The sequence below is a fragment of the Mytilus galloprovincialis genome, chromosome 2 (genome assembly GCF_965363235.1).
Source record: "Mytilus galloprovincialis chromosome 2, xbMytGall1.hap1.1, whole genome shotgun sequence".
Taxonomy (NCBI): Eukaryota; Metazoa; Mollusca; class Bivalvia; order Mytilida; family Mytilidae; genus Mytilus; species Mytilus galloprovincialis.
The window spans coordinates 65,434,943-65,461,718 of record NC_134839.1 but is presented as its reverse complement, the minus strand read 5'-3'; the positions used below and the strand labels follow the sequence as shown (position 1 = coordinate 65,461,718).

At 32.6% G+C, this 26,776-nt stretch overlaps 1 protein-coding gene and 1 long non-coding RNA gene across 2 annotated transcripts in view; both read right to left on the bottom strand.

Annotated features, from left to right (window-relative positions):
- The window catches only part of LOC143064138 (uncharacterized), a 26,044-nt gene extending 12,279 nt beyond the window's left edge, over window positions 1-13,765 (bottom strand). The window contains exons 1-8 of the mRNA XM_076236760.1: window positions 13,744-13,765; window positions 10,950-11,045; window positions 9,431-9,532; window positions 8,038-8,334; window positions 6,466-6,595; window positions 4,205-4,418; window positions 2,153-3,009; window positions 22-136 (exon numbers count right to left, since the gene is read on the bottom strand). Of these exons, the coding sequence (XP_076092875.1) occupies window positions 22-136; window positions 2,153-3,009; window positions 4,205-4,418; window positions 6,466-6,595; window positions 8,038-8,242 (1,521 nt within the window). The 5' untranslated portion in view covers window positions 8,243-8,334; window positions 9,431-9,532; window positions 10,950-11,045; window positions 13,744-13,765. The remainder of the gene's footprint in view (window positions 1-21; window positions 137-2,152; window positions 3,010-4,204; window positions 4,419-6,465; window positions 6,596-8,037; window positions 8,335-9,430; window positions 9,533-10,949; window positions 11,046-13,743) is intronic.
- On the bottom strand, window positions 13,765-26,776 carry LOC143064139 (uncharacterized). Its single transcript, XR_012975189.1, has 4 exons — window positions 26,669-26,776; window positions 23,283-23,398; window positions 17,822-17,905; window positions 13,765-13,841 (listed from the first exon to the last, which is right to left on the bottom strand). It is a non-coding gene; the product is annotated as an uncharacterized LOC143064139 (long non-coding RNA).

Sequence of the window (26,776 nt, the reverse complement as noted above, 5' to 3'; positions counted from 1 at the left end):
ATATATCAGAAATGATATTACCTGTGTTTGTATGTCAAACGTATGCTCGCTTCTGACCTCCTCTGTTTCATTCACTATGAATTTAAATGACACTTTCTTTATACCACTGTGTTGATCCTTCGCAGAAATAACAACGCTGAAAAAAAATGTTAAATTTAATATAAACTTCAACCACAATTAATATTTCAGTTTTTTATAAAAGTACTGAATTTTATTATATTAATCGAAAAAGTAAAAGAAGACTGTTGAAAAAAGGAGTTATAATTTTTCATTAATATTCAAGAAAATCGGGTGTTGATTTAATATAACAGCAACTTGATGGTCTTAAGTCGGCATGAGACAACCATATATAGTTTAGAGTATCAAGAAAATTAAAATCGAACATTTGACTAATAAATATTACAATATTAGTTCAAAACTTTTGTCTCATAGATTTCGCTTTTCACGTCAATTGGTTAGTCACAATTAGACATGTTCACCATAAGCCGATACCGAAAATGAAACCGATACCGAAACACAAAAAAAAGTAGTGAGGTAAATGATAAATGTTCATAATGATAATTAACTCAACCCTTAAGCTCCATTGTATTTTTTTTTTTGCAATTTGTATACACGAGATGGAGTATTACTTCAAAAAGTATGAATAATTCGAAATACTGGGGATTTCTTATCCCAGACATGGATTTAACTCTAGTCGTATTTTGCACAACCTTTTTGAATTTTGGATCCTCAATGCTCTTCTACTTAATACATGCTTGTCTCTCTAACACTTTTGATTTGAGCGTCATTGGTGAGTCTTATGTATACGAAACGCGGGTATTGCGTATCAAATTATAAGCCTGGTACCTTTGATTACTACTATGACTCTATTTTTCAATTCACATGAATCTATCAATCAAGCAAACTTAAATTCAACCATTATTGAATACAGAAATGCAAGTAATATACAAATTTAAGATATTGATTCATTTATGCAATTCATTTATGATGTCCATAATTCATGAAGCAGTTATCGTCGTTGGGAAAGAGCTGCGCATAGTTTAACAATAGGTGCATTATCGTTCTGTCTATGTTTATAAAGAGAACCTATTATTATTATATAAATTTTCATTCGTCTTATGGAATGTTTTATATTTACATAAACCCTAGAATTGAAACATTTGCGTTGATTGCGAAATTTTGCACTAAGATAGATATATCGTATCTGCAAGTAAATAACAACCACTAGAAAACGAAAATAGTTCGTGTGGACCGATCGCATCCACCAATGTGTAAGTCATTGCGTCATTGTTATGACCTAGGAAACCAGGTTTTATGTATTGTATTTTCTTTCCTATGTCTATTGTTGCTTGCGTATTAATTCATTGTCTATAACAATTTTCACTTTAAAAAATGTGTTTTTTCGATTTGGCGATTTATTCATTGGGAGGTGCCATCAGTAGATCCAATTATGGCCAATCACCCTTCATAGATTCCCATTCTTCAATTGAAGGCCATGTTATCACTAATGGATAGCAAGATGAATTATTTCATGGATAGCTGAATGAATAGTTTCATGGATAGCTTAATGAATACTTTCATGGTTAGCTTAATGAATACTTTCATGGTTAGCTTAATGAATAGTTTCATGGATAGCTTAATGAATACTTTCATGGTTAGCTTAATGAATACTTTCTTGGTTAGCTTAATGAATACTTTCTTGGTTAGCTTTATGAATCAACATTTTGCTAACATAAAAAGTCAAAGCGAATTGTTCAAATGTAGGGTAATATCTTTACCAAATCAATACTATTAAAAGTGTATTTTGCTAGTTTATACGTACCACTCATTTATTCCTCTGTCTTATACTCTGATTTATGTATAGTATTCTTAATTGTTTATAACTTGCGTTATTATATTTTTTATTTGATACTTCCCTTTGATTTTTTGATAGATTCATGTAAATTGTTGAATTGAACTAATACTTTATCTAGTGCATTAAAATTTCACACAATATGATAGAGTAACAGGGTTGAATTAATTAAACATATAAACATGTATTATTTTCCTCACTACTATTTTTGGTTTCGGTATCGGTTTCGGTATCGGTATCGGCTTATGGTGAACACGTCTATTACTAAACAAAAAGCGTAGTGAAATAAAAAAAAATTACCTGCTAGAGAAAGGATAGTTTCCATCTTTTATGTTAAGATCTATCATTAGTTCGTATACAAACGGTTCACTGCTATCAAAATGAACAACTGTAGAGTCCACTTTTGTATTACTCATGATATCGTATGCTCGAACCCAAAATTGGTGGGAATCTCCATCTTCTATATCAATTCCATCTAGGTTAAAAGTAAAGTTTTCCCGAAGAGGAAAAACAGGAACCCATCCGATCTGTGGTATTTCTGTGCTGACTTTTCCATGCCTGGTTTCAAATCGCACAATGGAGTTAATATTTTTAATAGCCGTTTTGTTTCTGAAGCCCTCATTGTCGTCAAATATATTTGGGATTCTCTTGTAATCAACTCTATTTAAACCATCACTTAGTCTTGGCGTATAGTCTAGAATTTTGGCCAGAAAATGACCCTTTTCGTGTACATCGTTTACAAAATGGTTAGTCCATGACACATTAATGTGTGAACTGAACTTCGTCATCCAAGAGAAATGCGATTCATTGGATGCAGATGCTGCATACAAACGATGAATTTCACTAGTAATTATTTCTGACGTGTTGTCATAAATGACAAATCTTCTGGCATATCTAGAATTATTCGCCCTATCATTAACTTCTATAATCACAGAATAAACCCCTGGATCTGTTGGTTGGTAAGTAGGAAACTTTATGGGATTCTCTGGAAGTACTTCCTTTATATAATCCGGAACTGGATTGAACTTTGTTGTCATATCTGGTTCTCTTAAACCTGTATAATCGACGCTATACTCCATTTTCCAAACTTCTATGACATATTTCTCTATTCCCGCTAGCTTGTCAACCCATCCAGACCATTTTGGTGAGATTGGTAACTTTTCAAATTATAAGAAATACAATTCATTTCAAATGTTCATTCAAATATATCATTAGATTTACTTGAGGTAGGTATCATTTGACCTATTTAAATATTCTTTGCAGTGAGTTTCTACGAAATATCTCGATCACAAATGTATAAAAATAATCTATGAACTATTTATTATTTTATCAAAGTGATCATTACACCTGGCGCCACATTAAACAAATAAACAACAGCTTTTTTTTCAAAATATAACATTTTGTTTTTTTATTTGTCTAAACATTCAACTTTTCAAAATTATCTCTACCAAAATTTAGTAAAACTTCCAAACACAAATGACATAATTAGAATAAACGACAGTGGGGCTGGTTATAAACTAGGAATGTTGAATAAAAATATAGATTTATATAACCAGACTTTTAACATGCGCTTCACTGGTACGAACTAAAATATATTGTTCAATTTACATTTGAATTTCTTGAAATCGACAATAAGATTAACGGTGACCATCAAGATTGGTTAACCGAAAATATGTAAACGTTAAAACTCACTTGCGTCAATTTCTGTCTTAGATCTTTATATTTTATAGTTTTCAGTCCTCTCATATAATATTTTACTGATTGTAACTAATTCCTGCATAATTAAAATAAGAACTAAAACGGGGAATGTATCAAAGAGACGACACCACGACAAAAAGAGCAAAAAGAGCCCAAAGCCATCAATGTATCATCAAGGATGCGAGAAAAATCTGCACATCGGAGCGGACATCAGCTATCCTCTAAACTAAAATGTGTACTAGTTCAGAGAAAAAGAACGTCACACTAAACTCCGAAACATATAAATGAACCAAAATTTAAAAAAAACAAAACAGAGGCATAACAGAAGCACCATGCATCAACCATTATGAAGTTCGTATTCTTAGTTTTTGTTTTTACCTTAATTTATTTCCTTAATCAATTTATGACATTTATTGTGTCTGTTTGTTGTGTTCACGCATCGTTATCAATATTATAGATTTTGATGCGCCTTTCGTACAAGTGATAGGTTTAGTGCTATATAACTAGGTTCAATCCACCATTTTCTACATTTGAAAATGTCTGTACCAAGTCAGGAATATGACCGTTGTTGTCCATTCGTTTTAATTTTCCTCGGAGTTCAGTGTTTTTGTGAATTTCTGAACAAATCGATAAACTACTGTTATCCTAATTTACCTTAGTTATATCTTCCTGTAACTGCAGTGGGATTTCATTTGAAGTACAACTGTAGTCTTCGGTGCAATGGTTTGGTTCATCATAGTCAAACCAGAACTCCATAGAGTTTTCTTCGCTGATACCGGAGTACGTTTGAGTTCCAGAATGTCTCCAATTATTGGTGTTTCTAAGCTTCCGATATCCGCCAGTTGTTATGGTATATTTAAGCTTATACCTGCAAAGACAAACAACGATGGATCCTATAGCCTATGCAAAGCCCGAACATCATCCTTTGTAATAGATTTTTAGAAAAAACACAATTTCAATTGAAGATATCAGTATTATTATTACAGATTCATTAGAATAATTTGATATAGTAAAAGAACATAATTTGCAAATGTGTGTCATTTTTAAAAAATCAATTCACAAGTCACAAGCATTATTTATATATTTTCGTATATTTTTCTAATCCAAATAATTATTTTTTACACTATATTAGTTGACATTTTCCCCACTAATTTTACGTTTTGTAAGTGGTAGTAAACTCATAGAAGCCCACAATGCATTGAAGTTCATTTAGTCGATTGGTCAGTTTTTTTCAAGGCCATGTTTGACTTCTATATTGGGAAATTATAACGCAAATATATTATGACGTCAGGAAATCTAGAGTGCCGAACCTGTTACCTAAGTAGAACTTTGTTAGAATTCCCTCTTTTCTCTTCTCCTTATTCCCACAGTTGTACATTTTGAAAACTATAGGGATACAAATAATTACGTAAACCATTGTAATAATTTCAACAAACATTAATCATTATAATAACATGTCAAGTCTTTATATATAAAATCTTATGACCGAACTAGAAACAAGATTTGTATTTTCTCTGTGATATGTATGCAGACTTATAACTGTAAGACTATTGTTTCTGGTTAGTTCAAATGATGCAATATAAATAAAATTACAGTACAATGACTTGATTATGTAGTTAATGTTATTTCTTTTGTTCTATTACTTGCTAGCTGAACCATGAACTCCTTATTATACCTACCTTCATTTGGGTAAAGTCAATAATTAAGTGCAGAGAACTAATCAAAATTAAGGACAGTGCAAATATTTGACCCGATTTAGTTATTTTTTGCACCTTCTGTAGTACCTGCTTCAAAAATACACATCAAAATCAAAGATAATGATAATGATGCGCTTATAACATATATAAACATATAAAATACAGATATAAGAAGTGGTGTTTTTATATCGATTACATCATAATGTTATATATATTTACACATGTAAACAATCTTGTTATAAATATAAACAGAGGTATTTGATTGAAATGAAATTGAACTTTTAAACACACCTTCAACCTAACAAGATATTATTTAACTAATTTGTAAAACTACTTTCACATTATTTATATACTGATCCTACTTATGACTGGTTCCTTCCTTGATTATTGAATCCATACAAAAAGAGAACTAATCAAAATTAAGGACAGTGCAAATATTTGACCCGACTTAGTTATTTTTTGCACCTTCTGTAGTACTTGAAATACACATCAAAATCAAAGATAATGATAATGATGCGCTTATAACATATATAAAAATATGTAATACAGAAATAAGAAGTGGTGTTTTTATACCGATTACATCATAATGTTATATATATTTACACATGTAAACAATCTTGTTATAAAATATAAACAGAGGTAATTGATTGAAATGAAATTGAAATTTTAAACACACCTTCAACCTAACAAGATATTGTTTAACTAATTTGTAAAACTGCTTTCACATTATTTACATACTGATCCTACTTATGACTGGTTCCCTCCTTGATTATTGAATTCATACAAAAAGAAGTTACTAGCTTATTTATTAATGATTTGAAGGTTCAGCTATCATGTAAGCTAACAAAGACACTACATTAACTTACACACTTATGTAAATGTGCTGTAAATTTTAACTACATCCCGACTGGATTCTTTATTTCATAATAGCTATACATCTTGGTAATAGTAGTTTCAACTTTTGGACTTTCCCAATTGATATTCCTCTAAGTTCAGTATTTTTGTGATTTTACTTTTTTCAAAGCAAAGACTTATTAGCAGATTAGTTCTTTGGAGGATACTGATAGTCCTTGAGTAAAGATGTCGCCTTATTGATTATCAAAGACGTATGAAATAATTTCCGTCTGCAAGGCAGATATTTCAAATTGTATATAAATGTATCATAGAGTAACACAGAGTAACACGATAGAGGTGTGTAATCATATTAAAGTGACCAACCTGTCCCCAGAGTCAAACTGAATTATGTAATTATCTTTTTTGTAGCACTTGAAGCGTTGGTCACTGATTGGTTGGTAAGTTGACACGCCTGGACACGAAAGAGTCTTTTCTTTTGCTGTATATATACCATCTACAAAAACAGTACAATCAGAACTTTTGCTTTATACATACAAAGCGGCTCAACATACTCACAAATCTGTATAGTGCTACATAGAAATTTTCAAATTCACCAACCCTATATCGAATATCTAATTAGGACAAATATTTATAAAACTGTATAGAGACTATACTTTTTAGTGCAAAGGTGATACAAATTCAAGATGAAATTTACCCCAATTATGCCTGAGAAGATAATCGTGTCATTATTTTAGTCATTAAACGCTTCTTAAACCATACCTTACTTGGGAATTGAAAGAAACATAGAAACGCCTAAAAGTTTCTTACGTTTAACCCTGTTTTCGTATAAGGCTTATCTTATCTCTTGTGTTTTCATGTTGATTTCATTTTGAGTCCTAAAAACAACGACACCCGGAACTTAGGTTGGCAGGAGACTCATGCTGTAATATTGTGAATAAGAATGGGGAAAGTGTCGAATAGACAACAACCTGAATAATGAGTAGGTACAGCCTTAGGCCAATAATGGGTCTTCAACACAGGGAGAAAATCTTGCTCCTGAATTCGAGCTTCAGCAGGCCCATCAACAAAATGTGTTCATTATTAGCATCACCCTACAAACGTATCCAGACTCATATATCATTATCATATCGTTTAAATATGTTAATGACTAAGGCGTGGTGTATATGTTTTGTAACATCATTTAATAGTGGCCTGGTGATTTTTTATCCAATAAATAAAAAACAGTGGGAGTGTCGGTCGTTCTAGCCCGCTGTTTAGCGCGCGCATGACATAACCGATCCAGTTAGGAAAACGGTACATCAGATATGACAAAAAGTTATTTTTTCTGAATTGAGCGACTCGTGTTCCTCTAAGGCATATACCATTTGATTTTTTGGGGCCTGTGAATTTTTGGACAAATTATTCCGACTCTGATTTGTCATAAAAAAAACTCTTTAAAAAAAGATCTCCCCAACATAATTGTATATCAACAAAATTGTATTGCATTTATTAAATAAAAATATTCCGGCTAAGGTATAATCAAAAGAAAATTGCGTATTATCTTACAAGTGATGAAATACGGCAAAAAACTGAGTTTTCTTCATTTATAAGTAAAAACATGAAAGTAGCAAAAGAATCCTGTTAACATAAAATACTGAACCTGGTGTGAAATAATGCATGGAGGAAAGTATCGTCACTCTTTCTAATAACTATGAAATGTATATTGAAATTGAATCAATCAACAACTTTATTGACAGCAGAAGTCTGTTTATTTTATTTTCATTGTAAATGCGAGACAAACTCTCTTAAAGAGCTATTATATTTGTCTTGATGATCATTTTGGTTAATTATTATCTTGCATACAAGATGGATAGTTTAAGTTAAAAAGAGAAACATTAGTTTTATTAAAAAACGATATTTATAAAAAAAAAAAATTATATTAAAAAATATTTTTACTTGTTCCAAGTTTTTCGTGTATTATCTTAACACTTGCAGCTACAATACCCAGTTTGCTTTCCATTATATATAAAGGTTCGGGTGGATTGTCAGGAAATACAGTTTGAGTATCTACGACGGCTTCAAGGTCAAATTCTAATTGATTGAATTTATTTTGATTCGTCCACACAACATCACCAGCAGTTCTGTTTGTCGCATCGGACATGTAATTGTATGCATCTTTGTTTTTAGTAAAACTGTGGTAAGTGAAAGTTGAATTAATCCTCTCAATTAGTGGTTTAAACTTTGGACTCTTTACTGGAAAGAAAACAAAGCATATGTTTTTTAAAGCAATTTTTTCTGGTAATCATTCAAGATTCAAGACAATTTATAAGAGGTGTTGTTATTTACCGAATAATAAAATGTGGAGTATTGTAGTGTGCACTTCCTTTTTTCATTTCAAAAGTAAAGTTCATATAAATTACATTAAATTACATTTGATCAAACTACTAAAGAGTCTTAAAACGCGTTTTGTGTAACAAAATAAATGTCAACGTCTGATATAGTTGCTTAGTCTTATAATTTTATATTTTTGTATTTTGAAACTTGAAGCTTTCTTAAAACAAGTGACAATTTTGGTTGTTAATAGTTCCATTACACCTTTAAAAATATCTGATTTCATAAATGACTGTGACAATCTTTGTATTGCGTGTTTCAACAGTAGTGTTTTATGAAGTGTTTTCATTTTTTCAATATAAAAAAGAAGTAATGGTATGATTGCCGGTAATTATAAGACAACTAGACAAAAGAGACTACATTAACAACTTATGGTCATCGTACGGCTACAACAATGAGCTAAGCGTATAACACATAATCAGCTATGAAATGCAATGCATTGAATACGATATTTCTACCTAGACGTTTCGTCCAATCAGCAAAGTTTTTTAAAGGTTTTTTTTTTGTTAATGGCTGATTGGACGACAATGCGTGTGAATGCGAATTAGTCGCAAAATGATCTTCAAACCTAGCGAAAATTAATTCTCAAGCCAGTCGGGTGAGATTAAAAATTATTACACGTATAGCAATAAAGACTACCTTTGTTTATTATTTTCTGGAGTATCTTTGTTTGGTTATTTAGTTTGAGACCTTTATAGTGGACACGCATATTATACCATGACACCAACGAGCATTCATTTTTACAAGTGGTGTTAGACTTGCAGATCGAAATATTTTTTAACATGGAGTCCTTGAAAATATATCATCATTACTGTGTTTCTTTTGGTATGAATAAACTAATCATAGATACTGGAATTAATATGAATAAATAGAGATAGATGGTATATGACATCTTGATAACAGAAACAAATATACAAAAAACATATAAATTCATTTATTCTATGTCAAATTAATTTACGTTCTAAACAACTTGCTCCAGTGAATCCATTAGTGCAACTACACCCACTACCGCCATAACACCTTCCTGGATAACAAGGTTTTGTATGAGAGCAATGAGATACTGTAAAGATAAGTATCAATATCAGAATGTAATTTTTCGCATATGGTATTAATCCATACTAATATTATACTGGGCTACATTTAAAAATATGTATATATATGTGTCAGATGTTTTCAGTTTTCCTGCCTAACTGATGAAAGAAAATACCTTTTCACGCCCGTAAACATGTTTAAACTCAACTCATTTACTATATATTTGTCAAGGTCACGAGCCTGTACTTGAGTGGATGCAGTTTATTTAGACTACGTTAACCATTTTAATCGTTCATTACTGTTAGGCTTTGATGGAACCGGTATTCACAAAAATAATCATAATTATGTATTAGTAATGCAATTCTGTCAAATCAAAGCACTCTTGTATGGCAAGTGTATTTGCAACTTTTGTAGAATAGTCTAGTGACATTTACTGTATATAGTATGCACTCACAAACACAGCTACCAGTACAAAAATACTTTCATATGACGAAGACATAATATTTCAATCATTTAGATTGAGGTCTGGACTGGCATGTGAGTAACTGCTAGAAATTCTTTATTAATCTATGTATCAGTGTCATATTGCTTCGTTTCTTTTACTACCTATTCTGACATCGAACTCGGACTTCTATTTAACTGTGTTTAACTGTGCGTATTGCTGCGTGTTTCTTTATTCTATATTGGCTATAGGTATAGGGGAGGGTTGAGATCACACAAAACATGTTTAACACCGGCGTACGTTAGCGTCAGTCCCAAATCATGAGCCTCTGGACTATTAAAATCTGGAATATTTTTTTAATTCTAGTTCAGTTACATGTTTTGGAGTTTAGTATGACGTCTGTTTTCACTGAACTAGTATTCCTTTCTATTTAAGGCCCAGCTGATGCCAACCTATGGACGTGGGATTTCTTGTTGCGTTGAAGACCCATTGGTAGCCTTCAGCTGTTGTTTTCTCCTTGACATATTCCCTATTCTATTCTCAATTTTATACTGTATATCTACCAAGAACTAAATATACATCACCGTTACAGTATTTGTTAGAATTTCAAATTAGATTTTGTAGTCTGTGCATACATTGTGAACTAGTGATTACTATCGGATAACACATAATATATATTTACACCATATTCTAACTGAAGGAAAGGTATTCTGATATTGTATGCCTGCCACAAAAAAATCAATACTGTTACAGTACTGTAGAAACCAGAACTGTTAAAGTACTAAAAAAACAGAACTGATTTAACCAAAAGTAGAATTTGACAATTTATCATGTAGCCGTTCAGTAATGAATTACAAGCGGGTAGAAATGTACAAGAAATGTTTGATGCAATGTATAAACCGTTCACGGACAGCAAACAGAAAAATAAGAGTATATAGATTGGACGCAAAAATGGCCTGTTAAACTATCAAAGCATGATCAAGCAAACCAAGGTAGTACTTACAGCCTGTACATATATCTCCCGTATAACCACTAGGACAAGAACATTTGAACGGACTGGTGCATCTCCCGCCGTTCTGACAAGAAGGGCTACAAATAGCTGAAACATAGAGAAATGTTAAATAATTAACAAATTTTACACACTTAAAATGATATTATTGTTTCTTACCTTTCTCAAGTAAATCTTGATAAAATCTAACTTTACCTGACATAACACATGTATCAAATAATATCAAGCACATGTTTATATGAACATCTAGACAGTATATATGCAGCAAGTTTTATCTTGTAAGATAGAGAAAAAAACAATGTCATGTGGCAATATGTTTTCATAAGGAAATTTACAGTGCTAAAAAAATGTTCAATATTGGTTGGTGGGTGGATGGAAATCCAGTATGTTCGTCATTGTCCTGCCCCCAAGTTGATGGTGTTACATCTTACAAAGACCCATACATATGTTACCCCTTCAGTGTGACAGCAAAAACTTGATTTAGATTTTTAACTTTATTGATATAAAGCCATTTTTTTCATTCACAGATAAGGCGTGATTGTCATTTTGCAAGCATCTCCTCTCAAACCGGTGCTAATGACCGTCTCAAACATACAATGAAGTTAGAGGGTTTTTTTTGCTCCGTATTTACATTATTGTTCTTTAAGATAATGAACATCAATAAAAGTGCCCCAATTGTACTTTATGCGATATGTGTTGAGCATTCTTTTTTCAATATTTTGATTTTATTAAAGGATGATATAGATAATAGTATAGTCACTTAAGGGCATAAGATACAGTTACAGGGTAGGTAATGACGTTGCTAACGTAAATTGTTATTTTCGCGACGTCAAACTACGACTAATCGTGAAAAGATGCAGTTTTCGACTTATGTTTATCATTTAACTTGAAAACGAGTTCATGGACCCCTCTTTTTTAAAATGCCATTTGGTTTGAATACGCGAGAAGATTATGTGTGCCAATTTTCATGAAAATGCGAATAGTGCATTTTTTTTAAATTGGATAAATATACAGCAAAAAATGGTGTTTTTTTACATTCATGAACATTTGTTCAATTTGAGTTATTTCTGAATATAAAAATGTATAAATTTTTAGGATACTTAAATTAAAAATTATTTAACAAAAAACCATTTGTGTTTATCTTTTAGAACAAAAACGTTATGTCTTTCTTTCGAAAAGGAAAATACGGGCACAAATCCAAATTTTGAGCAAATATGCAAAATTTCTACCTCATTTAACCCAAAAAGGAGCACATGAAGGTCTATTTTTTATTACTTATTTGATTTAATCAGGTACAAAATAGTATATATGGAAATGTTTATCAAAATGTAAATACGGGATCAAAACTGTATCGTATGCCCTTAAGTTCATGCGCTACTATTTAGATCCTGCGATTATTTTACTCTTTGGATACAAACGATGTGGAATGATGCTACTCTACTTGCCAATTTTAATGTGTTACAGAAGTTTACGGTCATGTGATAAAATACCATAGTAAGTGCAGAAGAAATGTATACGGTTTCTTTGACATTTTATCCTTGGGACAGACATGCATAACCTTTTTTGTTTGAAAAGATAAACACTAGCAATAAAAAAAAACATTTGAAATATCGTTTTTACATAATTAAGTATGTTACAATTCTTGTAAATTGTTCGTGATTTCAAAAATAAAACGTCCGTTTTTAGGTTTGTTTATATAAATTAAAGTATTTTCATTGGTGACTGTTCAGACGCGGATCAGGGGCTCAAACCAGGAGAGAGCCGGGTGGGTGCGGGGGGGGGGGGGGGTTGGTGTGTTGAGAAGAAATAAATGGCACACATTTTTTCCTCCGGCATATGGTTACTCGAAATAAGCTTTTTAGATTATTTTAATTATTTAATTACAGATAAATAGTTATCAAAGGTACCAGGATTATAATTTAGTACGCCAGACAAGCGTTTCGTCTACATCAGACTCATCAGTGACGCTCATATCAAAATATTTGTAAAGCCAAACAAGAACAAAGTTGAAGAGCATTGATGATCCAAAATTCCAAAAAGTGGTGCCAAATACGGCTATGGTAATCTATGCCTGGGATAAGAAAATCCTTAGTTTTTCGTAAAATTCAAAGTTTTGTAAACAGGAAATTTATAAAAATGACCACATTATTTATATTCATGTCAACACCGAAATGTTGACTACTTGGCTGGTGATACCCTCGGGGACGAAACGTCCACCAGCAGTGACATAAAGGAAAATATCAAACATCGGATATACAAATTTATCATTAAAAGTCTATTGTTGATTATTTCATTCTGCTGTTTTAGCCAGATAATTTTCAAAATATACATAATCATTTAGGTCAAAATGTCCCTTTGGTATCTTTCGTCCCTCTTTTATAAATCAGTAACTAAAAAACATTTATGCATTCTATTTTAACTCTATCAATTTTGCTGGAACTTAAGATTTTCCGTTTTGTACATCAGAAACATATAAATGGTAAACACGTTTCTGTGAACATGCAGGTGTGAAAAATCGTATTCTAGTACATTCTATTCAAGTTTGTTTTTTTAAATACCAAAAACAATATAGCATTTTGATTTATTATGATACAATAAATAAATCAGACAAAAACTTTCTTGACAACATTAAATTTGAACAATTTATTTTTTGGATTATCTTGAAAGATCGTTTTTAGAAATAAACAATTTCATCAAAATGTCTTATTATGAATATGAATTATTCAGCAAGCAGTAATTAAATGAGCGAATATTTGAATAAGTTAGATTAAACGAGTCAATAACTTACGTGTGTTACAATTATATCCCCTATATCCCCTATATCCAGGACAGCAATAACTTTCATATGTATAGTAAACTCTCCAAACACTTCTATACCTACAACACCTTTAATAAAAAAAAATTACATGGTAAAAATTCCTATTCACTATTTCTTATTTTGTCTGTTATAACATTCCAGAAAGGAATTGAGGTGGAATGGTCTTTTGTTATTATTTTCAATTAAATTCTAGCTTTGACACATAGTGTGGGGCGCTCATATTCGCCGGGGACACAACTTCGCCGTTTTATGATTTTGAGGTTAAAAACAAAAAGACCTGAACATAAACTGCAGAAAACAATGAACGTTATGGCGAAAATGAGCACCCTACTCTACTTATTTTTTTGTTTAATACAAAATTTGAGACACATTGTTACTTTTGTGGCGTTTATTCATTATAGTGACAGACACACAACTTGTTATAATTCTATTAAGTTGTTTTTGTGTCCTGTCCTAATTCAATTTTAGTTATTCTTTGTTATTCATGTCGAAATGTACCATTTCATTATTTATTTATGTGTTTCTCTTTATTTGGTGTTTTTACATTTATTTGTACGGTATTCCAGCCATGTAGTGTTGTTATTTTAAAGGTATATTAAAATTGATATAAAGCCCGGAGGTTTTGGATAGCCACAAAACTAGGTTTCTATCATTCATTTCGGTAGTCCGGTACCACGCACGAATATGGCAGTTTTTAACTTATATTTAGTTTCTATGTATGTTAACTAGACCCATAAGTGGTCTTCGGTTGTTATCTGATCGATGGTCGGGTTGTTGTCTCTTTGACACATTCCCCATTTCCATTCTCAATTTTATTCATTATCGTTTGTTTTTATGTTGCACTTGTTCTGTTGTTTCGTTGTTTTCCTCTTATTGTTGATGTGTTTCCCTTTTTTTTTTAGTTTGTGACCCTGATTTGTTTCTCTCGATCAACTTATGACTTATGAACAGCGGTAAACTGCTGTTGCTTTTATTTTAATAGCCATATTTAATTGGTTTAGTTTGTATTATACTTACTGACATTTTCGGGATGACGAAAAAAAAAGAAAAAGTAAAAAATCAAATGTACATGGGCAAAGCAAATAGAACAAAAGACAGCCCCGAAGTACTTTTCGCTTAAACTAAAGGTTAAACAACATGAAATACATTAAGAACCGTGTTTGGGCTAAGGTGCCCAAATAAAGGCAACAGGAGTATACCGCTTTTCGAAAGTCATAAATCGAGTGAGAGAAAACAAATCTGGGTTACAAACTTAGACTGAGGGAAAAACATCAAAAATAAGAAGAAAAGAACGGTAAAGGGAGAAACACTAAAAAAAACATCCAAATCAAACCCAAAAGGGTAACCAGTTCCTTTTCAAACAATGACATTCATTGTGTTTATTCTAGTATGGCAGATACCATTTGTGTATCTGTGTAAGTTGCATATATTGATAGAAATAATCGGGAGAAAATGATATGTTAGAGCTTTTAAAAATGGAACGTGTGCGTGACTTTTGACACAGATAGTCAATAACGGCCCATAAAACGATGATGATGTCACTAATACTTTATGTTTTTATGTTGTGATTGTTACACTATTTTTTTTTCGAGTAAGGGTGAAGATTGGTACCTATTGAAACGTTAAAACCCGCCTCATTTGTTTGCACCCGTCCTAAGTCAGAAACCTGATGTTCAGTGGTTGTCGTTTGTTGATATGTATTTTTCGTTTTTTTATATAGATTAGACCGTTGCTTTTCCAGTTTTACTGGTCATTTTTGGGCCCTTTACTGCTTGCGATTCAGTGTTGGGCAAGGCTCCCTGTTGAAGACAGTACTTTGACATATAACTGTTTACTATTGCAATTAGAACTTGGATAAAGAGTTGTTACACTGGCACTCATACCACATTTTCTTTTATCTATTTAAAAAAGGAATGACTTCAACTTTTCGATTTGTAACGTTTGCTTCGATAGCTTTTTGGAAGCAAAAAACCCATTTCATTGAAATATTAGTTTTGTTTTTAAGCTCTGGAAATCGTATCAACTGGGATATACTACTTTACATTCCATATGCAGGCACTGTCGAAATGTTTCTATAGACAAACGGAAAGCTACTCATATACTCAGAATCGAGTATACTAAGTTAAATATTGTTTATAATAAAGTGTTGTTCTCAATTAACCCTCATTATGATGATTATATAGTCAATGGTTGATATATTAATATGAAATAAGAAAAGGTGGTATAATTCAAAATGAGATATTTCTCCACCATATACAAAATGAAGTAGAAATTGACAGCTATATGTAATAGTACGGTCTTCAACAACAACAACAAAATAACACATCTCACAGTCATATATAAAAAAAAAACCAATATGACACATTTAAAACAATTCTTACGATGCATTTAATGGTATGATTTAAGTACAAAATGGTGATCGAAGCTATATATGGTTAACAACAACACACTATAACCATTGAATTAAAGACTACTGACTTATGACAGGCACATTCAGATTGTGGCGGAGTAAACTAGTTTGAAGGCGCAAACCCTCCCCTAACCTTGGACAGTGGTGTAACAGTACAACTTAACAACAAACTTTAACCTTCCAAAATCCAAAACGTAATTACAGAGTACGAAGGATAGATTATGTTGAAGTGTAATGTAAAGGGATGAAAAGTCGAAACTGGCAACATAATCAAAAGAACCACTTAAAAGCACCTAATCTACCTAAATATTGAAAGCTTTTTTACAATCCAAAAGTAGTAAATTTCATTTTTTTCATATGTTTTAATAAACTTAATGATAAGTTCTTTGATTGAAATTAAAGACACCTTACTAGATTGTTTTATGTTTAAGTGACCAATGCATAATAGGAACCTTTATATGCATAATATGAATTTTCATAACTTCAGAAGATGTCTTAAGCTGTGATTTGTTTTAATTAAGTTTGTTTACTACATGACTCTCAGTAGAGCAGACGGACTTGAATGTATAAGAATTTAAATTTTATTGATGTAGAATCCATGTTTTTTTTACGGCATACCAAAACCACATTAATGGCTGCTTTGTCGGCCGGTACAAACACATGCCGTTTTTCGAACTTGAAGTGTGTTTATTATTCTTGAAATAATAGGTAGACTTACTTATGTTTGAGGAGGATTTCCACCTCTTAAAAGTTTGTTTTGGTATATGTTGGGATAAAGGTGAAGGAAGTTAACAGTTATTTGAAAAAATTATCTGTATCGTTCATTACCATACGCCGATACGTGAATGAAACCTCAAACAATATACGTTCAAAATTAAGACAATAACCAAGAACAACACATTGTATAGATAACCGGAACTGTGGTGTTAACAAGCCTTTCATTGTCCTTTTAAGACTTAATGCTCTTAACGAAAAAACAAACGACAAATATCATCCACCCCTAATTTCTTAAAGAACTGTAATTTGCCTTCGAAATGAACAAGATTGATCTTGAGGCCGGTTAACCAAAACAAAACGTAAATTGGTTTTACATCAAATCTGATAACTTCATTTTACAATTCAACGTTAATAGCTATTATTTTATCTCCAGCCATTTTGCCTCGTTTTTATTTTGCAGGATATTATAAAAGATCAACTTTTCCTTAAAAGGGAAAACACATTTCCATTTAATTTTTACATTTAAAGTAATATGTCTATATTGATAAATTGTTTGATAAAATGTTGTTTACAACATATACAAAAAAAATTATCATCTACAAATCAAATCAAACAATTTAAAAACACCTTTTGATTTGTCATGGTAGACAGTCTATGCAATCGATAGTCAATACAATTTTCTCACTAAAAGCTTCTCATTTCAAATCAAACCAACTCAACGTTTCAAACTAAAATAATAATTTGCTGAAACTGATATTAACCCTTGTCTACACCTTTAAACAAACATGTCGACGACAATTATCTGTATTCATCTTCTAGTACACGTATAGTCAAAAAGAAAGCCTAAAATTCGTTTTGAATAATTACATTAATTAGTAAGGTAAGTGTTTTTGGTATTTGATAATAACTTATTGACCATACCCACGCACAGTCCACCACCACCAAAACCTGCAAGTGCACACGCTCTCTGTATACCATACGGCTTTTTGTCTGCTACAGGTACCACTGAAATAAGAGTAATAAAATGATTAATATACGAATAAGTATGATTTTCTCATTCCGACTAAAAACTTTTCTCACTTAAAATAGATAACAAGGATATTTTTTATTCTTATCCAAATTTATGATTTTTTTTAATAAGACGCAGATCTTTTAGTTTCTTAATAAATTCAGAATGAAAATGGGGAATTTGTCAAAGAGACAACAACCCGACAAAAGAGCAGACCACAGCCGAAAGCCAACAATAGGTTTTCAATGCAGCGAGAAAATCCCGCTCCCGGAAGCGTGCATCAGTTGCCTAACAAAATATATGCTAGTTCGATAAAAATTCTACTATGGACCTCTACGATAAATTCTTGCCTGGTTATTGTTAACAAGTTTACCTTAGTTTGAAAACGACACTACGATCATCATTTTGGATCGTTAATTATGTTTGTGTCTCAATTCACAAACGACATGTTTTGGTACTATCATTATAATTTTAGATAACAAATTATTGAATCGTCTTATCTGTTATATAATTAATCATGATTTGTTCTTGATCGTGTTATTTGTTTCAGCTTAGTGTGGATTCGAATGACAGATGACGCATGCATTACATTATACACTATTCCGGCGGCGTTGTTTATTTTTTGGAGTTAATGAGATTCCATCAGTCTTTTGCGTTTATTATCTTGGTTGATCCTATTAATCAATTAATGAGATTGAAACTCTTATCTTAATTTATACCGTTTAAAAGTATTCAGTGGCAAAAATTTTACTTTCAAACGTTTACATTTCAAATATATACGGGGACTCTAATTTTCTTTCTAATAAAATTAAAACAGTAAGCTGCACTTGCTGGCGAGCTTTTCCTATGAACCAAGTGTTTGTTTTTATCTTATAAATACTTTATATTTGTTTGAGGTAACGAATTAGAATATAACCTTTTTTTTGTTCAGAGCTAATAAAAAAGACAAAATAATCAAGGTTTGACGTTACCAATGACTATGATTGCTGGTTATTTATTTACCTCTATTCCCGTTACAAATTTGATTGATTAACATGGTGATCCCGGTGGATTCGTAGGGGTTACCTAGATTTTTGATGATTTCACTTTGTCAGATCTTCTATAAGTGGTGACGTCTTCTATGAATGTTATTGTATTTCATTGTTTGTTTATTTACAACACGTATTGGGGAAAGTTCCGTGTGTGATAAATTCTTTATACGTATTTTGTGTATCTTTTTGTTTGTTTTGTGCATGATGACAATCGGAAGAGTTAGACTATTTTATACATTGGTTGACACTTTGTTTTTAGTATTGTGCTGTTATAACGTTCCTGAATAATGAAATGAATGTTGATAAAAAAAAAAAGCGCTACGGAAGCATAAAATTCGTTATTAATTGCTTTCATTTTATTGTCATTTGCAATATCATTGAAAGTGTTATTTTTCGACCAATGAGTTTTGAATGTCCCCTGGTATCTTATTACTTCCGCCTCACTTAAATGTCAAATGTTTTTGGGTTTTTTTTTATTTGGTATTTGTTTTCCTTTTTGATGATGATTGTTTTTCTTCAAGAATAAGAGGATGGCATATTGTCAGTCTATTAACTTTCAATAAGAGAAAACAGATGTCATATGAATTTGAAAGCTTATTATAATAGTGGAGTGACCAAGCCAATAATTTTTCAACTGTAATGCACCATCCTACCTGCAGGCTTTATTATGACTTTTTGGAAAGAGATATTTTTATTCTCTAATTTGAGCCTAGTCGTAAAATTGAAATATGGTGCATTTTTCTTTTCAAATAGGGTCAAAGGTTAGTGATTGAGTTTTTCACTATTGTCAATTTATTTCACAAGAGGTTATAAAAAGTCTCCAAATAATATCTAAATGGTTACTAAACCAGAATTTCATAATGAAATAAACTGCGACAGTTCACTTAATTTTAAAAATGTTATCATGTACCAGGATTATAAGTTAGTACACCAGATGCGTATTTCGTCTACATAAGACTCATCAGTGACGCTCACATTAAAATATTTATAAAGGTAAACAAATACATAGTTGAAGAGCATTGAGGATCCAAAATTCCCAAAAAATGTTCATAATACGGCTAAGGTAATCAATGCCTGGGATAAGAAAATCCTTAGTTTTTTCGAAACATTAAAAGTTTTGTAAACAGGAAATTCATAAAAATGACCACATTATTGATATTCATGTCAACACCGAAGTGTTTGCTACTGGGCTGGTGATACCCTCGAGGACGAAATGTCCACCAGCAGTGGCATCGACCCAGTGGTGTAAATAGTTATCAAAGGTTTCATGATTGTAATTTAGAACGCCAGACGCGCGTTTCGTCTACATAAGACTCATCACTGACGCTCATATCAAAATATTTATAAAGCCAAACAAATACATCGCATGTACTTCTGAATTTTACGGCCTTTATAAAAGGAATCGAAGTCAATAGGCTACTTGCCAATTCCAGTAATTGACACTGTAATTAGAGATCCCTTTTTTAGTTGTCTCTCTTATAATGGACATTAATTTTTATTTACAATGGAGAGACATCAGAAAGAGTAAATTTATCTGTGCGTAATGTGAGTAATCTTTAAAGTTTTTAAATCTTATGATTAAATCAACTTGTTGTTCAGCTAAATAGTTTTGACATCAGAAACTATTTTAATGAAACACTTTGTTAGACAGACAATACATCACTTTCATTTCAACATGCTTTGCATTGGCAAATGCCAATTTTGTCCGGTATGGAACCAGTACACGATTGACACAGGGAAGTTATTTGTTTAAAAGTGTGTATTAACAGAATCAAATAGGTAATTGACAAATGGACTATTTGGTTTTTGCTTGGGTGTATATTTATTGCCAGTCACAAATATTTCACAAGGCAATTAAATCAAATGAGTTTAATGATGAACTAAAGTTTCAGCGTATATTCTAGCTCTATGAACTTTTTAGGTTTTATGTGCCTTTGCCTTACAAAAACACACCTGTACCCCTTAGAAAGAGTAGTTGTGTGGGATATTTTAACAAACAAAGGGCATGACAACTTTCGAAACCCTGACATCAGTCATCGTTTTATTCGTTGTCTTCTTCCAATATTACTCTGTGAGTTTAATAAATTCTACAACCATCAGACCCTACACATGAACAAATAATGTTATACGCAGATATCTGTTGGTTGCATACACAGTTGTAATAGCAAGCTGTTTTCTCCCGCCCGTATACGTACAATCAAGGTCTTGAAGGAAATCTACTAACATAGGTCCCCAGAGCAAACCGTTTTTACCCTCTAACCAACCAGAGTCTTTGGTATGTATGATCACTGGTTTAGCAATATTAGAGTTCATCAAAACTTCCGTTTGAAGCATTGCACGTGGGATGTGTTGTAAAAACCTGTTTTCACATGGGGCAATTTTCACAAGACTGGCATCCTTTGTGGCGGCAAACTCCATCCTTAGCTTGTTTAGATCATATTGAAGATACTTGAACTTTCCCTTCGGATCATACAATGAGGCGATAAATGCACTTCCAATGTTAACGGCGATTCCTGATCTCTCGTTTGAAAACTCATCGGAAGAGGGTATCACCAACCCAGTAATCAACACTTCGGTGTTGACATTTATCAATTATATAGTCATTTGTATAATTTACCGTTTGCAAAAGTATTAATTATTCGAAACAACTAATGATTTTCTTATCCCAGGCGTAGACTACTTTGGCCGTATTTGGCACAACTTTTTGGAGTGTTTGTCCTCAATGCTCTTCAACTTTACACTTGTTTGGCTTTCTTACTTTTTTAATCTGAGCGTCAATACTGAGTCTTATGTAGACGAAACGCGCGTCTAGAGTATCAAATTATAAGCCTGGAACCTTTGATAAATTTTATCATAACTTGGATTATTGAAAGAAGAGCAAATTTCCTCTTTAAGGAGGTGAATTATATCAGAGATACAACATTTCCACATGTTACCATCATCATGGAACAGAGCAGAAGGTATTGGACCAGTAAGATATGTCAATGTAATCGAATCTTTTGTCTCGAAAGAAGTCCCAAAAATACAAAAGACTGGACAGATATATGTCGGTTTTCAATGAAACAAGACATAATCTTCCCATAAACATTAGAATAACGAGGAGATCCATACAACTCTAGCCATTGAGTGAAATGTATTTTTACCATCGATTATTTCACCACTTAAGTGAATATTTTCTGCTCCCTCCTGTATAATACGACCACCGTTTCTAAAAAGAGCAATACCATTATGTACATAGGACATGTCTTGGATTCTGTCTATTTTCAAATTTGCTAAATTAGTCCGATATCGACGTACTTCAGAATATGATGCACCAAAACCATGACAGTTTGGATTTTCAATAAAAAAAAAACATTTATAGTAAAACTAATGGTGTAATTGTAATGCCAAAGCAAAATGAAATGGAGTTAACAGGTTTATGTTTAAAGCAAGTATGCATTCTGTTATTGCCAGGACTTTTCGTAGTTTCTCGACTGGAAGTAAAGAAACATTGCTACAACTTTTCGTAGTTTCTCGACAGGAAGTTAAGAAACATTACTACAATCTCTCAATGAGCATCAGAATAACAAGGAGGACCATCTCATAACCATTGAACTATAATGCAAAGTTAAAAATCCTCATTAAAGTTCATTTATTAGAAATACTGACTTGGAATGGCTTCGAAGTTTAAACATTTTAAATCGGAAAGTCATGAAATTATCAATGTTATCTAAAATTACAAATGTTGTAAGCACTTCGTTAAACTAATACACAGTGTGCTTTCGCCACGCTGAGTGAAAATGGACAAAATTTAGGAAAAACAATTAAGGAATTCTAGTTTTACATAATGAATAAACCATAAAACTCTGTACAAAATGCAAAATCATATGTCAAAAGACAAAAACAAGTATCAAAACTCAAATTTTTTCCCATCTTGAAACTTGAAAAAAAGTCCAAATGTCTTTTTTATTCCATTTTTTAAAAAAAACGACCGGACAAAAAAGTAAGCTTAAGGTATTAGCTTAGCTAAAAAATCGTTTTTAGCCTGTAGGTATGCCGGTTCATTAAAATCGTAAAATAGGCACCTTTTTCTTGATCTGTCACTCCACTATAAGCATGGTGAACCCGTGTTTCACCGAGCCAGTTAAAAACATATATCAAATTAGGAAATATAAAAAAATTATGAACATAGGGTACATATATGTTATAATCACTTAAATTAAGGTAATGTTTCAAACCGGTCTTTCCTGTATTAAGTAAGGAACATGAAAAATAAAACTCATTCGTTCTTTGGTTTGATTTTGTCTGTTCTCATGGATTCTGTTTTAAAGAACCTTTGTTTTTGTAATACATTTTTACTTACCCATACGTTACGCAACATAAAGAGGAACATAGTACAATTCCTATAAACCAACTGCTTATCCGTGTCATATCTTATCATGGAACGAAGAGAGTATTCAGGTTAAATCTTATGTTAACCTGATAAAAGAAAAACAGCGTCAATTGATTTATGATGTATCTACATACAATATTTTGAGCATTTTCCGTTCACGTTGCGCAAATCGCATACCAGATAGTTAGCAATAATAGGCCAGACATGACAAAATATAAAATTAACTAAAAAAAAAACCGGCTGATTTATTCTGAAACATAAAGTCTGCTGAAGCCCCAGTCCCACTAGACCACAATTGCACCACGCTCACCACGATCTAAAATAAATTCAGATCGTGGTGAAGTCGCGGTATGAGCGGCATGAAATTGTAAATTTTCGTTGCTTTCACGATGCTACCACGTCCTCATTACGCTTTTATAACGATCCCGCTACGAATATACTACGTTCTCAACGCGCTTATGCTGCGACATCACTACGCTTATCAAGATCTTTCTACGATCATCACGTTCTCACTACGACCATACCACGAGTTATCCGATTTCAACACGATCTTACCACGCTTCTACTTCGATTAAAGCACGTTCTGACCACTATTATACGACGTTCATACCGTAATCTTACTACGCTCTCAGCAATAATGTCAACATTGTGTTCCATATCAATACAGTTTCATTCCTTCTATTTCTGATTTATACGTTGATTTCTCGGAAACAATAGTCATGCCACCAAAACCTACTAGAACACGTGGGCGTGGTGGTAGGGGTTGATGTAGAGGCGGCAGAGGGAGCTTTGATAATAACGAATCCTGATCCAGAAGATATTTCGGCCCGACCAATCTAACCTAAATTACAACCTATTGCTGGTCCATCAAGCTAAAATGACGATATGTAAGTGCACGATAGCAGAGATGACACAGATGTGTCAATATATATATAGAAAGATGTGGTATGAGTGCCAATGAGACAACTCTCCATATGCATCAAAGTAACAATTTTTAAAAGTAAACCATTATAGCCCAAGGTACGGACTTAACACGGAGCATTGGTTCACACCGAACAGCAAGCTATAAAGGGCCCCCAAAATTACCAGTGTAAAACTATTCAAACGGGACAACCAACGGTCTAATCTATATGAAAACGAGAAGCATGATTGAGCCGTTAGAGAACATGGATAAGAAGTCCCATTTACATACACACAAACAAAACCTGGAGAGATTTAATATATTCGATGTGCAAATTACAATGAGAATAATGGTCGTAGTATGAAAGTAGTCAGGTCGTAAGAAGAGCGTGACGAGGACGGCAAGGGCGTGAACAGCGTGGTAAAGTCGTAGTGGAAGCGTAGTTGGGTCGCAATGAGAATGTGATAGTCGTAGTAAGGTCGTAATAACGTTGCTGTGAGATCGTAGCGCAGTTTCTCTGAATAGAATCACGCTTTCACTACGCTCTCGCTACGATGGTACAGCGACCTTTGCGATCTTACTACGATCTTACTGCGCTCTCGCTACGCTTCTACTACGACCTGATTTCGCCACGACCGCACCACGATTGTTTTGAATATGTTCAAAGTTGGCCACGCTCATTACGATCCTGAAGACCTCACCACGATCGTGATACGACCTTACTGCGATCTACACGATCGTACTACGATCATCAAAATTTGCATTTTTTTTCCTAGATCGTAGTGCGATCGTGGCCTAGTGGGACTGCGGTATTACATGATTGTTTATGTTCTTCTCCTAAAAAAAGTGTTAGCTCAAAAAGGTTACGTATGTTATCTGCCAGTCATTTAACCGGCATTAGAAAAATCAATAGGCAGAGATAACTGTGAAACCGAATTGTAGACAACTTTTACATGTTCTAGATGTATCCCGTAATATAACCATCTCGTAAGCCGACAAATATCATAATTAGACAATAGTACTCAAAACTGTGATATAATACAGTGGTCTCGTGGTAGCGGGTTGCCTTGAGTACAAATGGGTCGTTGGTTCGAACCTCGGAATTGTTAGTCCAGAGTCTTTTAAATTGGTGTTAGATGTTTCTCTATGATAAACACACGGTATTGTGACCTGGTTTGCACTTGTCGTTTGCTTTTTTCCGACGTAGTCGGTATAGTTTCGGTTTGTGCCCTTTGAACTTAAGGACGCTTAACTATGGCAACAGAATGCGCATGCTCGAAAATCCTTTCTGTGATTGGACAAAATGCTGTCATGGTGGGTGATTTGGTTGTGTTTGAAAAAAGTCTCGTTAATTATATCGTGATGGAAAGCAAGTGAAAAACTATAAATATTTGAACTAGATCTTATAAAGATTTATATTTTTATTAAAATAATTGTTTCTCCAATAGCTCTTTGCATCCGTGACAGCTGTTTATCGGGACAATTATATAATTTTTAATGTAAACTTTGTTGTACGAACGTACATAACTTTTAGAACGCACATACGCATGTGAGATTTTCGAGGGGTTTTGGTGAATGTAAACAGAAAGATACGAGGACCGAGAATACTAAACACAAACAGAGAAAACGTTAGTTAAATGGTATCTTTTTGCTTCTGAAGGTTATCGAAATGATAGTTTTAAACATATACTCAAATTTAAATACGTCGGATATCTTTTTTAAAGATAGTTCTTGTTACATTTGTGTTTATTATTCTTAGTTTTGATTAAGTGAAAGCGTTTTTCGTTTTCTCCATCATTTAATGTAAATATTCTGAGTACGCATATCTTTGTTGTATCGTGCAATACATGTTAATATAGTTAACACCTCGAACTAAAATCATTGCATCTGTATTTTTCTAAATGTTCAATATCGAAGACATTAGAGGATTGGAAGCAGGTATTTTTTAAGGAAGTATTCAAAACTTAAATGTAAAGGAAAATATTAGATGCAAGCGCTGACTATATCATATAAGGTTTTAATAAATAAGCAGGACATCAATTTCATATCTAAAAGAAATTTTAAAATACTTTGCAAGACGTTTTGTCTGAAAGTGCTTCTTTAAACTATGTCTGTATCCAATTTGACATTTGTTTTCATAACTGCATTTCAATTATAAATCATCCAGATATACATACGTTGCCACACAAACAGAGGTACAGTGTAAATTAAATATTTATCGTAGCAAAATACATGCACTAACGTTACTATCCAACCATCCGCAATTGATTTTATCATTTGCTATACACAGCAGAAAAGTATAGCATCAAATAAAATCAACATTTTTTTGGTTTGCATTTCCCAATTCTCTCTAGAAACTGCTTATTAACATGTTAAAAGCACCAGGGTAAAACAATTGTGTACTATATATTTTGGTGATCAAACCGCATTATAAAATTACAAAAAGAAAACTCACACTCCACAGGATGTTTTATGCAGAATGATTCCTCCATTATCATGTTAATGTGATATGTGTAATGCATTGAATGCTTGTTTACAGTATGTGTGTTACGTCATGTAAGTG